Consider the following 16,905-nt stretch of genomic DNA (forward strand, 5'->3'; position numbering starts at 1 on the left):
ATTATCAAACTAACCCTTAGAAAAGAAATACAATAGAGGCAAATATAAAGTATAATTGGTTAAAACCTAAAACACTAATTAATCTAATTAAATATAGGATGCAAAGGGCTGAAGTAGATACCAAAGTTTAATAGATAAAACAAATATTCAAGGTTTCACTAATATAGGATTGCAAAGCCCATTGTATTACTATTACCATGCTGTAGGCAATACGATTGACAGCTGTAAATGAAACAATAGAATAAAATATATTCTTAGTCTACTGTGATATAAACAAGAGAATATTTATAAAACATCTTAAATTTGTGTAGGAAGAACTACATAGCTATCAAGTATGGTAATTCTAGAGATAGCTCCATAATAAGCCAATTAAACTATTAATTGAATTTTATGAGGACCAAGAGTTTACAAAGATGCAATTGATTTACAATCTAAAGAGGAAACAAGGTAGGGAAATAACTAGCTCTGTTTCAGACAAGGTAATTCTATATAATAAAAAGCTAATATGCAAATTGTCCCCTCGACTGGGAATTTGAAAGGGAGTTTGACCAGGGGGTGGGGTCAGCCCACCAACTGCCCACGGCCCTTCCCCCCAGCCAGCTCCATCGGTGCACGAATTTGTACACTGGGCCTCTAGTGTAAAATAAGCCTGAATAAAAAGTAACATTCTCGGGAAGGTAGACAAGGCTTAAAAACCTACACCTAGGTTTTGCTTGTAGCCTGGAATTTAGATTTTAATCTATAGGTATTGGAAGCAATACATTTTTTTTTTAGAAAGGAGTTATCTGAGTTTGTAAAGATGTTGGTGACAGTGAGAAGAATGGTTTGGAAAGGATATGAATTTGGAGGCAAGAGGACAATTTAGAGGGCTGTGTACCAGCCACTGCACTATGGGTAGGAGACAGATTCAGTGGTGAGCAAAACCAGACAAGGTCCCTGACCTCAAGGGGGCTCACAGACTGGTGGGCAAGACAGAAATTAATCAAGGAATCACAAAAATATGTAGATATATATATGTATATATATATATAGGGTGTATATACACTTTAACAGCTGATAGTTCAATTTTAAAAATGAAATGTCTTTTAATAAACACTGCCTTTATACTTATTCTAAGTGTGTGTATACATTTTTGGGAAATAAATATATATAACTGAAATAGGTTCTATAAAAGCTTGGACCAGAGAAGTAGGGTTGCTGTGTACTGCACACCTCCAGTGGGTACCATTTGCATAGCAAGTTCTACAGTGGAAGCAGCCCTGATAGGAAGGTTAGATGATGAGAGTCCAAGGAAAGGTAGTCTCTCTGTGCTATAGGAGTTCAAAGAAGAGAGGATATGGTTCTATGAGGCTTTCTAAAAGGAAGAGTGCATGTACTGAGCATTGACAGAGAAAAGCAAAAGGCCAGTGAAGGAGAAAGGAAGGTAAAATAAAGCTTTAGTCTATTACAGAAGAACATTGAACCCTCTATTACGCAAACTTCATCTCGGGGTTAAAAACCACTGTAAAGCCAAATAGGAAGCTTCACAAAGAAATATTAAGCAATGAACATTGCAGGGTATGACTTGTTTTGTAAAATACACCACTACTTCCTCTTCTCTAAGTCTGAAGAGGAGATTCATCATTTTGTTTTGATTTTGAACTCTTAAGGAAATTTTTCTTGATAGTTACAAGGAGCACATGTAAAACCCAAATACCCATCATCAGGGCATGGGGCAGGTTACACAAATGATGTGGCCTTTTTAAGGTAAAATGGCAATGCTTGCTTCAAGAAAGATGTAGCAGGAAACCACTCTATCTTTCGATATGACTTGTCACGAAACAAGCACAAGTTTTGCTCATTTTAGAAAAGGAGGAGATAATGTAAAGTCAAACACGAACCTGACTAGTCTCACATAGAACCTGAGCATTCTTTCTCATAATTTAGCTCTTCTAGCTGCCCTGGAAACACGATCACATTCTCCTTTTCCCAGCTGCCCATTGCTATAGGTTGGTTATATGACCGTTTCTATGTCATTCAAAGCCAGACCTCTTGGAGGAAGGGAGAAGTCTGGGACACTGGTATTTTGTTGTTGTTTCAGTTCCCTATTTTTATTTAAAAATCTTAGATATGTTGCCCTGGCCGGGTGGCTCAGTTGGTTGCAGCATTGTCCCATATATGAAAAAAAGTTGTAGGTTTCATTCATACTTACTTGATTGTCGGTTCAATCCCTGGTCTGGGCATGCGGGAGGCAACTGATTGATGTTTCTCTCTCACATAGATTTTCTCTCTCTCTGAAATCAATAAAAACATATCCTCAGGTGATGATTAAAAAAACAACACAGATAAATCAAAAGAGGGCTACAAAAATTGTGGTATATTTAAATTTGTGTGACAAGTTCCTTTCAATCCTGTCACTGTATATCTGTGGATACACACACACACACACATATTCATTTTTGGACATAATGTTAAAATATACATTAAAGGCCTTTTCTGAAAGGCCTCTGGTCCATGGTATGAGATGTTTACAATATTGGGTAGCCAATTAGATACACAGACTATAGTTACCTCAGATCCACTTAATCCAACAACAACAAAAATCATCAGATAGTATCAACTTGGCAGTTCTAAATGTCACATATATAATTATTGCACTTATTCCTGTCTAGATCTTTTATTCTATGTCCTATTATGTAATACCCGTTATTACTATATCTAGACAAGGTTAGACTTGAAACATTTTTTAAAAAGCATAAATAAATACAGTTTCAGGTCATGTTTTAAAATATCTGGGGTTAAGATTTCTGCTCAAGATGACAAAGTAGATAAATGTTGTGCTCACCTCCTCCCAAGACTGCCTCAAAATTACAACTAAATTATAGAACAACCATCCCAAAGAACCACCCGAAAACTATTGGAACAAAACTTGTATAGTAAGGCTATAAGAAGCCACAGAGAGACTGGTAGGGGGGTGGAGACACAGGAGGAGATGGCCCCAGATTGTGTGTAGCGGTTCAGAATAGGAAGGGATATCTCAGCTGTGGAGGTCCCCCGAGAGGAGTGAGGGGTTCCAGTTCCACATGAGGCTCCCCAGCCTGGACCACCAGTGCCAGGGAGAGGATTTCCCACATCTGGCTCTGAAAATCAGTTGGGATTCTGACTGGGTGAGACAGAGGGCTGCTGGAGACCCGGGAATCCTCTTAAAGTGCCCACACACAGACTCACTCACAAACACTCCCACTAAGCTCCAGCAAATGGACAGCAGGGGCACATGGGAAGGAATAGAATTGTCTGGCTTTCAGGTAAGGGCTGGAAGAATTAAAGTGCTTGCAGGTGCCACTGTTCTTTTGGTGAGCCTTTCCCCCACCTTCCTAAAATCTCTCCAAGGTCCACAAACCCCGAATGAGCAGTGGCTGGCCTCAGTGTGCCCTGTACCTCTTACTAAGCATCCTGAGCCTGGCACTAGTGGCAGCCAGACTTGGTTCTCAGCATAACCACTCCCAGATGCCGCAAAAACCCAGCATAATCAGCTACCAACCGAAGATCACTTTGTAGCTTGCTCCTACAGATGGCCTCAGGCCAGACATGAGCAGCGGCTGAGCTTGGCCTACACTAGAGCCCCTCCCAAGCAGCCCCAGTCCAACACATCTGGGGGATGGCTTCAAACCATACCAGAGCACGACCCAATTAGGACCACAAATGACACACCCAACTCAGCAGGCACCAGAGCCCCACTAAAGCAAATCCTGCTCCATGGGGTCAGCTCCAACATGACAGCTTGCCTACTGTAGTCACAGACAGCCCTCACAGTCCATTGGCCTGATATGCCAACAGCAATCAATAACAGAGCACACACAATCCACACAAGGGGACACCCCTGGAGCATCTGGCTCAAGTGAACAGGGAGATTGAGCCACTGGGCCCCACAGGACTTACTACATAATTCCACTCTGACAAGACTGGGAGAAGTAGCAGATCTAATACATAGAAACAAACACAAGGAGGCTGCCAAAGTGATGAAACGAAGAAACATATTCCAAATGAAAGAACAGGATAAAACTAAAAAAAAAAAAAAAAACTAAACAAAATTGAGGCAAACAATTTACCAGATGCAGTTTAAAACACTGGTTGTAATGACACGCAATGAACTTAAGGGAAGCATAGATAATATCAGTGAGAACTTCAACAAAGAGATCGAAAAAAATAAAAAAGGAGATAGAAACCACAGAAAAGAACCAGTCAGAAATGAATACAATAACTGAAATGAAGAACGCATTAGATAGGCTCAATAGTTGATGAGATGAAACAGAGGATCAAATAGGTGATTTGGTAGACAAGAAAGTGGAAAACACTCAACAGAAACAGGAAAAAGAAAAAAATCCAAAAAAATGAGGATAGTGTGGATCTCTGGGACAACAGCAAGTGTAACAATACTTGCAGCATAGGGGTAGCAGAAAGAGAAGAGAGCAAGGGATTGAGAACCTATTTGAAGAAATAATAACTGAATACTTCCCTAACTTGGTGAAGGAAATAGTTATACAAGCCCAGGAAGCTCAGAGAGTCCCAAATAAGATGAACCCAAAGAGGCCCACACCAAGACACATCATAACTAAAATGCCAAAGATTAAAGACAAAAAGAATTTTACAAACAGCATGAGAAAAGCAGTTATTTACAAGGGAGCTCCCATAAGACTATCAGCTTATTTCTTACCAGAAACTTTGCAGGCCAGAGGGATTGGCACAAAAATATTCAAAGTGATGAAAAGCAAGGACCTATATAACCAAGATTACTCTACCCAGCAAGGCTATCGTTTAAAATTAAAGGAGAAAAGTAAAGTGTTTCCCAGACAAGAAAAAGCTAAAGTTGTTCATCACCACCAAACTAGTATCACAAGAAATATTTAAGGCACTTCTTTAAGAAGAAAGGGAAAAATAAAAAATATGAATAAGAAAATATTTCAAAGAAATTCTCATTGACAAATGCAAACATAATAAAAGCAGTGAGTAAATCAACCAACACTAAGACTATTACAAAGGTTAAAAGGCAAAATAGGAAGATCATGTTAATTACAATAGTAAATTAAGGAATACACACACACAAAAGTAAAAAATAATGACAAAAAACATAAATGTGTGTGTGTGTGTCGGGGGGGTGAGTAAAAATGGTAGTGATTGTAGAATGTGTTTAAACTTAAGAGACCCTCAACTTAAAATAGACTGCTATAAACATAACTTGGTATATATGAAGCACAAACTGAAAATCTACAAGTGATATAAAAAAATGAAGAGAAAGGAACCTAAACACAACACTAGGGAAAGTCATCAACATATAAGAGAGCAAGAGAATAAAAAAGGAATGGAGAACTACATAAACAAGCAAAAAAACAATTAATAAAATGGCAATGTCCACATACCTATTAATAATTATTTTAAATGTAAATGAATTAAATGCTCCCATCAAAAGATAAATGGATAAAGAAGTGGTACATATATGCAAAGGAATATTACTCAGCCACAAAAAGAATAGAGTATCACCATTTGTGACAACATGGTCAGACCAAGAGGATATTGTGCTAAGTGAAATAGATTGGACAGATAAAGACAAATACCATGTGATTTCACTTATATGTAGAATCTAAAAAACAAATGAACAAATAAGACAGAAACAAACTCACAGATAGATAGAACAAACTGATTGTTGCCAGATGGGAAGGGGGTTAGAGACCTGGATGAAAAAGGTGAAGGGATTAAGAAGTATAAATTAGCAGTTACAAAATAGCCACCAGGATATAAAGTACAGATTAGAGGAGATAGTCAATAATATTTTAATAACTATTTCGTACGTGGGGTTAAGTGGGTGCAAGACTTAGAGGGGGATCACTTTGTAAGCTACATAAATGTCTAACCATTATGCTGTATACCTAAAGCTAATATAATACTGAATGTCAACTGTAATTGAAAAAAAATATTTAGGAAAAAAAGAAAGTAGGTAGAAAACTGTGATTCAAAGACTCAACAAATCAAACCACAACTTCCTTCTGTTTAAAAAAAAGAAAAAAAAAGAAAAACCCCTCTCAAAAAAAAAAAAAATCCCCACAAAAAAACCATTCTGGCACAGAAAAAAAATAAAACTATTGCAGTAAATATGTGCAAATAAATTTGCCTCATAATTGAAGTGTCAAAGTAACCATGTGGTTTGGACTACCTTTAATTAAAAATATATACATACCCATTAAAGAAAACAAAACTCTTGCAAGTAAGCTCCATATCTAGGCTTTAAAGTAAATGTTCACAGTATTGGACAATTAAGTTATATAATTGCCCATGATTGTGGAGAACTCTAATAACTGTCTTAGATCAAGTAATAGCTCCCTATCTGGGATGAAAGGATGCTGAAAGAGTTAGGCCTCTTCTCAACTCATGTCTCCCTCCCTCTGCAACCTTTTGCCTACTCTCACCCCACCCCAAACATAGACCTTCTTGTATTTTCCCCTCTTTCTTCTCAGAAATCTACACAGCCCAAAGGGGCTCTATATTATTCATTTTTGAGTGGGTGTAACATATAGGGTCATGATGGGGAACACTGTCCATATGAAAGAACTATCATAGAAACAGACATGATTTTTGTCTTTAACATATCCTCCTGATTAGCATGCAGAAACTCCTGTCTAGTGGTTGCCCACCCCTGCACCTGATAACAACATTTGCATAGCTCTTCACAATTCAAACATCGCTTTCCCTCACATTATTTCACTCAACCCTTACAACACCATGTCCCATAAGAATTAATTATGTTGATTTTATAGAGGAGAAAATTAAAGGTCAGAGAATATAAATAATGTGCCCAAGATCTCACGACTATAAATGGCAGTATTTACTCAAACTCACATCCACTGGCTCCAAATTCCTCACCCTTTTCTAGCACACTGAACAGGACTCTTACCACGGCCTTAGCAAAGCCCTTTCCTCTTGGTCTCCAGTGATGGAAAGCAGAGTCAGGAATACAGGCAGGCTGATGGCATTTAACTTATGTCTCCGCAACAACATAAAACTAGGACCCCTTTAGCAAAGAGAGCAGGTCAACACTGTGTAAACCAATTAAAGACAAAGTAATTATTGTAGAGCAGTAATTAGGCAGTACATGAGGTGATAAGACTGAGCTGTGCAAAAACAATGGGCTACAAGAACTTGTTGCTATAGTTACAAACAAAGGAAAGCCTTTGCAAAACTGTGTGGCAAGAAACACTGGTTTCATATCTGCAATAACTTATAGTCATTCTGCAAGTCTATGCAGGCTTCAGAAATTCAAAGGGGGCATAAGAGGCCCTATCACTTCCCGTAATAGTTTCCAAATAACTCAGGAGTGAGCAGAAATTGAGTTCCAAATCCTGTGGGAGGCTTGGAATGCCCAAGCAGCTCTGAAGCTGAGGGTCTTCCAGAGGTCTATACAGGAGAGATTCTACGTCATGTTTGCCTGTAATCTAGAATCCTCACAGGGCAGACTATTCCTTACCGTTGTTACAACAATGTGCATGTTTTTCAAATTCCACTGTCTTTGCTTGAATCTTTAAAAAATTATGCTAGAAAGCACATTTATAAAATTTCCGTAATAGATTATGTATCCTACCTAATTAGGATACATAGAGCCTGGCAAAGCTACTCTTTCATACCCTAGTTAGTAAAAACTGTGCGTCTAGATGGGTTTGTTTTCTTAGCAAAGAATTTTCACGAAATATGGGTTATCACGGCTTTAATCTGCAACGGCCCAGGTTCCTTCTTTCCTTCCCTTCCTCTCCTCTTCCTCCTTCTTCTCATATTACTTCATCTAAGACCGTTATTAGAAGTTTTAACTTAGTCTACTAGGATGAGAGCGTGAGATAAATGAAATAACTATTTTGAAGTTCATCAGTTCAGGCTTGAATTTCATCCCTCTCTTTCCTGTGTGGCTTTGGGCAAGATACACGACCTCAAAGTGGCTGTTTCCTTCAATACAAGATGGTGGAAAAGTTGTGAAGATTGAGTGGGACAATGCATGTGAAGTCTCCGGCCAGAGCCCAGCCCGTGGTCCTCAATAAATGTTAGCTCCCTAACAACACTGCCTGGTTCTCTTGCTTTCACATATAATCTGCCTAAAATTCCTTCTTTTGATAGGGAACAAAGAAGTAGAGGTCAGTTTGGGAATCTGGAAAAGGTGACCCGAGTTCTCTGCAGCAGGAATTTGTCCCAGAGCACTCCTTGGGACTTGGTGCGAGAGTCCCGGTAAACGCAATCTTCAAATCCCACTGTGAGATGTATGAATCTAGGATAAGAAAGACTCGAGGACACCCGGTGCTGGAGAGGGAGAAAGGAAGAAACACAGTATTTTTTTTAAAGTACTTAAAATAACGTGTGTCAAGTCCAAGGATGGGCAGAGCCAGCGTCAGATAATGAAGGAAAGCCGCCAAAGTTCGCCCCTCTCGTGTCTGGAAATTTCATAGTCTCCTCTACTCATTGCATAAGCATTTCCTGTTCTCAGGCTTCCTCCGGCCCCAGGCAGATCTCCACCTTAGTCTTCCTCCGCCTGGGCAGCTTCCCTTACTCAATTTCTTTCCTTCCTCTAAAGCAGTGGTTCTCACCCTTCTGGCCCTTTAAATACAGTTCCTCCTGTTGTGACCCAACCAGAAAATTATTTTCGTTGCTACTTCATCACTGTCATGCTGCTACTGTGATGAATCGTCATGTAAATATCTGATATGCAGGATGGTCTTAGGCGGCCCCTGTGAAAGGGTCGTTCGACCACCCAAGGGGTCGCGACCCACAGGTTGAGAACCGCTGCTCTAAAGGCAAAGATTCTTACATTAATGATAAGGTTACAAGAATATTTACCAAGCCAATCTACCCATTTTACACTGGAAGATGAAATAATACATAAAAATAAGTTAAAAAAAAAACAAACCCTTTCTCTGAGTTGGGGAACCAGGAGAATTGGTGAGAAAACAAGTTGACATGAGCCCTGAGGTTACCTGTCCACCCAGGACCAGGCTCAGAAAGTGAAAGAGTGGAACTGGGATATACAAGAACATCAGAGGGATCATGTGCCTCCTTTCCCAACTGGGACTTGGAGAAAGGCGGGGCGGGGGTGGGGTGGGGGGGGGGTGGCCCTGGCTCCAGAGCCACACAGCTCAGCCTGTCTTGGATTCTGCCCAGACCTTGGCGGGGCAGAGCCACCAGCAATCAGTAGGATGGGGCTGCCGGGACCCTATTAAGTAGGGCTAGCATAGCTCCAGTGAGGGGGTGGCGCAAGTCAGGTTCAAGGGAAAATGGCAGTAATGGCCCCGGTCCCAAAGCCACACAACTCAGTCACTGACACCCCTGAGTCTGCCTGGATCTCTACATCCTGGCACAGGCAGCTAATTCCTCAAAGGAGCACAAGCTCCACAGGGTGGGGTGACAGGGAGCCAGAGAGTGGGGCTATTTCATTCCCCCAGGCTGATGCCATAAGGAGGGGAGTGCTCCATCCAAAGAGATAGTGTCTGTGGTGTGGGAGAGGGACTCAGCATTGGAATCTTGGCAGCTGTCCCTTCAGCTCTTTCCCCAGAGCCACACACCCCAGTGTCTCTCCATGTGACTCTAGTCCACTTTGCCCTCCCTCCGCCAGAGCCCAGGGTGAGCGCCTGCAAATGAAATTTTTATTTTGGCCCTGCGTCTCTATTGGGCTCCTGTTAGAATTTTGACTGAGCAATGAATTCATGTATCAGTGTGGGGTGCCATGCCATCTTAATATTGAGTCTTATTTTCCTTGCATAGGGTATTTCTCCCCACTAACTTAGGTCTTCTTCAATTTCTGTCAGCAATGTTTTATGATTTTCAGAAAACGGGTCTTGTATATATTTTATTCAATTTATCCCTGTGTATTCACATTTTATATGTTATTGTAAATGGTATTGTTTTTAAATTTCAATTTCCAAATACCATTATAAGTCCTTCAAAATAAAGTTGACTTTTGTTATTGACCTTGTGTCTTGTAACATTGTGAAACCTTTTTATTAATTCAGTAGCTTGTATAATATTCCTTAGAATTTTCTCCTTATATGATCATGTTGTCTGAAAATAAAATAAATGTAAAATTACAAAAATGTAAATGGATTAAATTTACCTGCTGAAACAGATTCTCAAATTGGCTTTAAAATATCAAGCTTTATTCTGTTTATAGGGGACAAGTTCCAAATGTAATGTCACAGGTTTGAAATAAAAGAATGAGAATATTATTAGATAATAATATACATCAAGACAGAAGACAATACTAGAGATAAAGAAGGTCATTATTTAAGGACAAAAAGTGTTATCAGGAAACAATAATTATGAATCTATACATATCTAACAACATAGCCTCAACATATGTAGAATATAAATGCAATTTCTACTTGAAGGATATGTCAATGTTATTACTGTGATTGGTTGAAACACTATTGCTACCTTGTAGAAATTGAATGAAACATTAGCACTATAAGAACTCTAGTGTGGGAAAAGCTCAGGAGATTTATCTCAGTGCAGTGGCTATACAAGCTTCCTTGGCACACCGGGAAGTGGCAGCACCCTCCTGAGTAAGCCCCTTAGAGCCCCTACATAGTACCCTACCTTTCCTACCATTGGTTGCCCTAAGGATGGTGTAAACTTCTGATTGGTCCAAAAAGTTATATATGTCCCTGCACTTAAACAATAAACTCAGACTGCGTCTTGAACCTGTCTCCGGAGTCCGGCATGCTTCGTTAGGACTCCGTCGGCTTCACCCCCACGGGACCCCCTGCCTCACTCTAGTCTGAAGGAAGCTTTTAAATCTATTGCAACACTGTGGTTGCAATAAATACTATCTTTAAAAAAAATCATCACTGGATGATTTTTTATTTTATTGATTTTTTTTTTAAGAAAGAGAAGGGAGCCCTAACCGGTTTGGCTCAGCGGATAGAGTGTCAGCCTGCAGACTCAAAGAAAGAGAAGGGGGGGTGGGGAGTGAGAAACAGAGAGACAGAGGGAAACATCCATTGGTTGCCTCAACCAAGGATCAAACCTGAAACCTAGGTATGTGCCCTGACTGTGAATTGACTATCTTTTGGTGTATGAATGACATTCTAACCAACTGAACCACTTGGCCAGGGTGCAATAAATACTATCTTACACACACACACACACACACACACACACACACACCCCACACACCCCACACACATTGCTTTAATGTATAAAGTACTACATCCCTCTACCTCAAGAATCTTCCTGAGGTATTTGTAACCTAGGTAACTTTTCAAGGTAGTTAAAGTGGGAAAATTTGACTACATTAAGTAACAAAGGTTTTCCTGTACATCTCTGCGTGGATACAAATAACATGCAAATTTCAAATAGGGACTACCTACCTATTCATTAAATACTTCTTAGTATTGTTAGGTAGTAGTTCAGATTATTGAGTTTGTTAAGATTTCAAAAAAAAGTCATAAGATACATCTATCTTTAAAGTTTATAATTAAGGAAGTTAGCAAATTCCTAGGGCTTCCCTCATTTAAAGCTGAATTCCATAATTCTTGTTTAGGTTACATTTTTCTGAAAATTCTCTCATGCCCTCTGCTGTTCATTTACTGAATATAAATTATTAAATAAAGTATTCATGGGCATTTACATATTGAGTCACTTTTAGGAAGCAATATATACTAAGAAATTAGTTAAATATTTTAAATTAAAAATGTAATATGCTTCCTACTGAAAATACACACAAAAAAATGAAGAAATAATTCATTATCTCACTGCTTAGAGATAACAATTGTTATCAAGTTGTGTATTTTCTTTTGGAATTGTTTCTATGGAATATATTTTTAAATATAATTTTATGTTAAAATACCATTATTATTATTATTATTACAAAATTGGGATCATATTAGACATACAACTTGGTATTCCACTGAGAGCAGAAGCTTCTTCTATCCCTGTGGGGATGGGGTGTGTCACCTGCTTGGTGTTCCATACCAACCCATACCAAGAGGGTGATGTGCCCCATCTCTACAGGGACCATATGCACACCAAGAGGGTGATGCACCCCATTTCTACAGGGATCATATCCTCACCAAGAGGGTAATGCACCCCATTTCCACAGGAATAGAAGTCCCTGCTCTCAGGACAATCCTAGACCTAGCACTAAATATCTGTTCATTTTGACTGTTTATCTGTATCCTTTATCATATCCCCTAATCAACTGGTAAATGTAAGTTAAATATTTCTCTGAGTTCTGTGAACCATTCTAGCAAATTAATCTAACTTGAGGGGAAGGTCATGGGAATCTCCAATTTGTAGCCAAATCAGACAGTAGTTGTGGGTAACCAAGGGACCTACAATTTGTGACTGGCATCTGAAGTGGGTGCAAGCAGTCTTGTGGGACTGAGCCCTTAACCTGTGGGATTTGACATTACCTCCAGGTAGGTAGTCTCACAGTTGAGTTAATTGTAGGACACCCAGCTGGTGTCCCAGAGAATTGCTTGTTATGGGGAGAAGCCTCACACATTTGGTGACCAGAATGTCAGAAGTGAAGTGTTGTGAGTGTGTGAGTAGTGTGAGGGTAAAGGGGACACACACAGAAGGAAAACTGTAGATTTTTCCTTTACAATAATATTATGGAAAAATTGCCATATCTTTGAATAGTCTTCAAAATATAATTTTAAATTATTGCATAGTATTCCAGATATATACTCATTTCTGTAACACCCTTCTATTTTTGAACATTTAAGTTGCTTCAACTCTTTACTACCATAAATAACCCAGCAAAACAAAATTCCTTGAGCATAAGTTTTTTTTTTAATATCCCTAACTTTATGCTTACATTACATTCCCAAAAGCCCAATATCTAGGTCACAGATACACATGTTTTAAGGTGCTTTATGTATAATGCTAAACTGGCACCTAGAAATGTTGTAATAACTTACATTCCCACCAGTAGTATATGTTCATGACCACAGGAACAGCTTTTTAAAAATTGAAGATGTAAAAATATCTTACAAGTAAATTTAAAATAAGAGGGGACATTTATATATCATTCTCCACTCATTTGATGAATATTTTTTTCCAAAGGTGTCAAGAAGATAGGATCTTTTGATAAAGTGGTAAAAGGGCCAGACCCTTTAACTGTTTAATCTTAAACTTTCTGAATTTGTTTTCTCATCTCTAATGTGAGGATAATAATACTTGCCCTGCTAAACACAATGTTTTGTGAGGTTACCCTGAGATGATACATGTGAACATGCTCTGAAAACCATAATGTCATACAGATGGAAGGTAGTATTTCTATGTCATTATTAACATGAGGCCAGATTTGATATATAAATCATTAGACTTTTTAAAGTATCAATAACATTTTTTAAAGCATCAATAACATTTTTTTTAATCAATGTTTTTCCATTGATTTTTAGAGAGAGGAATGGAGAGAGACAGAGAGAGAAACATCAATGTGAGAGAGAAATGATTGGCTGCCTTCTGTATGCTCCCCAACTGGGGATCCGAACCCTCAACCTGGGTATGTGCCTTGATTGGGAATCAAACCTGTCACTCTTTGGTGTACAGGATGACATCCCAACCAACTAAGCCACACCGGCCAGGTATCAATAACTTTTTAATATCTTGTATTAATCTTAGTTATCAATAATTTTCTCCATTTTCAAACTTATGTGATCAAAACATAATTTTTCAATTATCTTTAGTTTTATTGTATTTATGTCAAAATAATAAAATAATCATTTTCTCATATAGGCAATTAAGGGTCAATTGCCAATTCCATTTACTTGGTTTGTCTCAGAAAAGAAATTATCATAGAAACAAAATGATCTATTAGAAATTCCTATTTAACCTAAAAATATAAGGCACGTGTACAACAAATTTGAACACATTCTCAACTTGTTTAAACCAATACCTTTTTTGAGTTCTTTTTCAAAGTTTTTCTCATGGGTTTTCATTAAAAAAGACAGTTTGAAGTTCAGACAAAATGACACAAAAGCCAAGAATACAACCAGTTTTTAGTGGGAACTTGGTAAACTTAAAAGCTAGTACCTATTGTGAGCCTTCATAAGAGGAAGAATAAGGAAGGAGGAAGGACTATAATAGAAAGGAGGAAAGAATAACTTAAGAAAGTACTAAAATTTAAAAAAGGTAATGGGTAGCAAAGAACCCTGTGGCTTGGGCCTGTAAAGGCTTTAGCTCACATCATGAGGAATTTAGCCCACATCTAACACTCTAACCCCCAGTAATTCTGGTTATTGCACTTGGCCAAGGGTGTCAATTTCTTTAAGGCATCCAGTTTCTACACTTGCTATATATATATATATATTTACATATTTATATATATATTTACATATTTATATATATTTACATATTTATATATTTATATATTATTGCTTTTTTACAGAGAGGAAGGGAGAGAGATAGAGTTAGAAACATTGATGAGAGAGAAACATCGATCAGCTTCCTCCTGCACACCTCCCACTGGGGATGTGTCCGTCACCAAGGTACATGCCCTCGACCGGAATCGAACCTGGGACCCTGAGTCCACAGGCCGACGCTCTATCCACTGAGTCAAACCTGTTAGGGCTACACTTGCATTATATTAAACATCATTGTTTGCAGTGTGTCTTTGCTGAGAACTTAGAGAATAATTTGTAGGAGGAGGAAGTGGCACTGAAAAGTAAAAATAAACAGAAAAGGAGAAAAAAAAATTCTTTTTCATCTTTTTAATTACCCACAGAATAATAAAAGGTAAAAGAGACCTCATAGAGCCATTCAGTACAAATCCCTCTTCATCTTAAGGTTGAAGAAACAGATCCAGGTGACACAGATAAACCAGGGCAGAGCCAGGAAAACAATCAGCCCCATGTTCTTCCCATTGCACTACGTTGACTCTCTTTTTTGTATCTTATTTTAGTCCTAAACCCAAAGATTATTTGTAGACAAGAGATCAGTGCTGCTGTCAACACAAGTCCTGAACTCTCAGATTTTTCTTGGTAACTTAAGAGTCAATGCTATCCCTAAAATAAAAATACAGTCCTTTACATTGTTGAAATGGCCTGCCCATTATCTTCATTTGATCCTTACAAAAAACCTTTTGAGGCAAGTCAAGGAAGGTATTATTGACCTCATTTTAAAAGCGAGCAATTAAACACAGAGACGTCCCATGACTGGCCCAAGATCACTTAGAGTCAGAATGAGGTAGGACTCTAACTCTATTCCAATTTATTCTGCCAAAGAGGACGTTCCCTCAAAGAGTCCCAATCTGGCTTTTTATCCTCTTGAAGGGATTCTCCATCCCAAGATACCCCGTTCCAGTTTAGTGAAGTTTGGACCTAACCACCCACTGAGGGTACTCCTAGTTTGCATCTAGTTCTCACCTTTAAACTCGCAGTTTCTCACTCCTTCCCTTGGTACTGATCTTTCTTGAAGCTCCTGTGTCTCCGTGGGTTATGGCCTTCAAGGCTCACTCGAAAGCTCCACTCTCTCGGAAAGTCGCGTCCTCGGTATCCACGGAAACCACACAGCCTTGCCCACCTTGCCCGTTCCGCGCTTTCCATTGGCCAGCTGAACTACCACGTAACCCATTTTTCCGTCCCTCCAATGGCTAATGGTTTTGAGGCAAAGTACACGCGCCACCGAGCACAATCTATCTAACACCTGCTCTCACTCGCTTTCCACCCTGCACATTGCCTCCTGGGATATGTAGTTTCCGAGCACCCCGAACCCTTGCTGTGTGGCTTCCTTTAGAACTACCTATCCCATCTGCCTTTGCGAAAGGGGCGGTAGTAGGCGAGAAGTCCGGGTGCGGGAGGGTACGCACTGCTTTGAAATTGCAACTTGGCGCTGAGGCGTCGATTCGTGGACACACTGAGCAGGCAGGCTTGCTCTGCTTCAGCAAGTCCCACCGAAACTTCTCTCTTTGGACTTGCGCCGGCGCAGGACCAAGTCGTTTGGTGGGGGTGAGACCGGCCTGTGGCTGAGGAGATCTGAGCGTGAGAGGGGCGCACCATGTTCGCCCCCCGCTGGGGCCGGGGGCTCGGCCGCCTCCGGCTCGGTCACCTCCGAGTGTGGGCCGGCGAGGCTGCTGGGCGCCGGGCGCGCGGGGCTTGTCAGGCCCGGTGGCACGGCTCGGGGGGCGGCGAGCGCCGGCCGGGGTCCGAGCCGGAGGTCGCGCCGCCTGGCCCCGCGCGCCGCGCGCTGAAGGAGTGGGAGCTGCGGGTGAGCCCGTTCGGGCGGCTGCGGGCGCGGCTGCCGTGCCACCTGGCCGTGCGGCCGCTCGACCCCCTCGCCTACCCGGACGCCGACCGCGTGCTGGTCGCCGTGAGCGGCATGGAGGGCGGGGCGCCGCACCTGGCCGGCCTGCACGTTCGGTACGACGAGGAGTCGAAGGAGGTGGCGGTCGAGTCGGACACCATCGACCCCCAGGCGTCCGTGGAGGTGGACGCGCCCCTGAAGTTTGGCAAGTGCAGGGGCGTGAACGCGGGTCTGGGCCACTGGTAGTTGGTTGTTTTGGATCTGACTTTCTAACCTCATTTAGGGCTGTCCCCTTCACAGGCCTCCTTTTTTTATTTATTATTATTTTTTATTCTGTTCTACTCTGAGGATCCCAGTGCTGGTTACAAATTCGTTTCCCCAACCATAGACGTTTTATAAATCGAATGGAAACATGATTTGGATTCATCTAAGTCAGATAACATTTATGGAGCCCCCTGTGTTCTTCTTTGGCACTTGGTTCCTCTTTCTGCCACTGCACCTTGTCCGTAGAAAGAAGGTTTATTGTTAAGGCGCATTTTTCCTGATAACCCCTTCGGTGGTAGCGCCGTCCATCCGTCCGTCCGTCCGCCCGTCCGCATTTCACCTCGCTTGTGGGTCTGTCCCAACACAGCCCGGGTATTGGATGCTCCGTTA

The 16,905-nt window shown here is 40.6% G+C and overlaps 2 protein-coding genes across 2 annotated transcripts in view; one reads left to right on the forward strand and one right to left on the reverse strand.

Moving 5' to 3' along the window:
• Positions 1-15,782, reverse strand: part of CCDC146 (coiled-coil domain containing 146) — a 114,314-nt gene extending 98,532 nt beyond the window's left edge. Inside the window, exon 1 of the mRNA XM_059712752.1 lies at positions 15,375-15,782. The gene's annotated coding sequence lies outside the window, so the exon portion shown is untranslated. The remainder of the gene's footprint in view (positions 1-15,374) is intronic.
• FAM185A (family with sequence similarity 185 member A) overlaps positions 15,782-16,905 on the forward strand; it is a 54,630-nt gene continuing 53,506 nt past the window's right edge. The window contains exon 1 of the mRNA XM_059712754.1: positions 15,782-16,456. Within this exon, the coding sequence (XP_059568737.1) occupies positions 16,006-16,456 (451 nt within the window). The 5' untranslated portion in view covers positions 15,782-16,005. The remainder of the gene's footprint in view (positions 16,457-16,905) is intronic.

The sequence above is a fragment of the Myotis daubentonii genome, chromosome 10 (genome assembly GCF_963259705.1).
Source record: "Myotis daubentonii chromosome 10, mMyoDau2.1, whole genome shotgun sequence".
NCBI classification, from domain to species: domain Eukaryota; kingdom Metazoa; phylum Chordata; class Mammalia; order Chiroptera; family Vespertilionidae; genus Myotis; species Myotis daubentonii.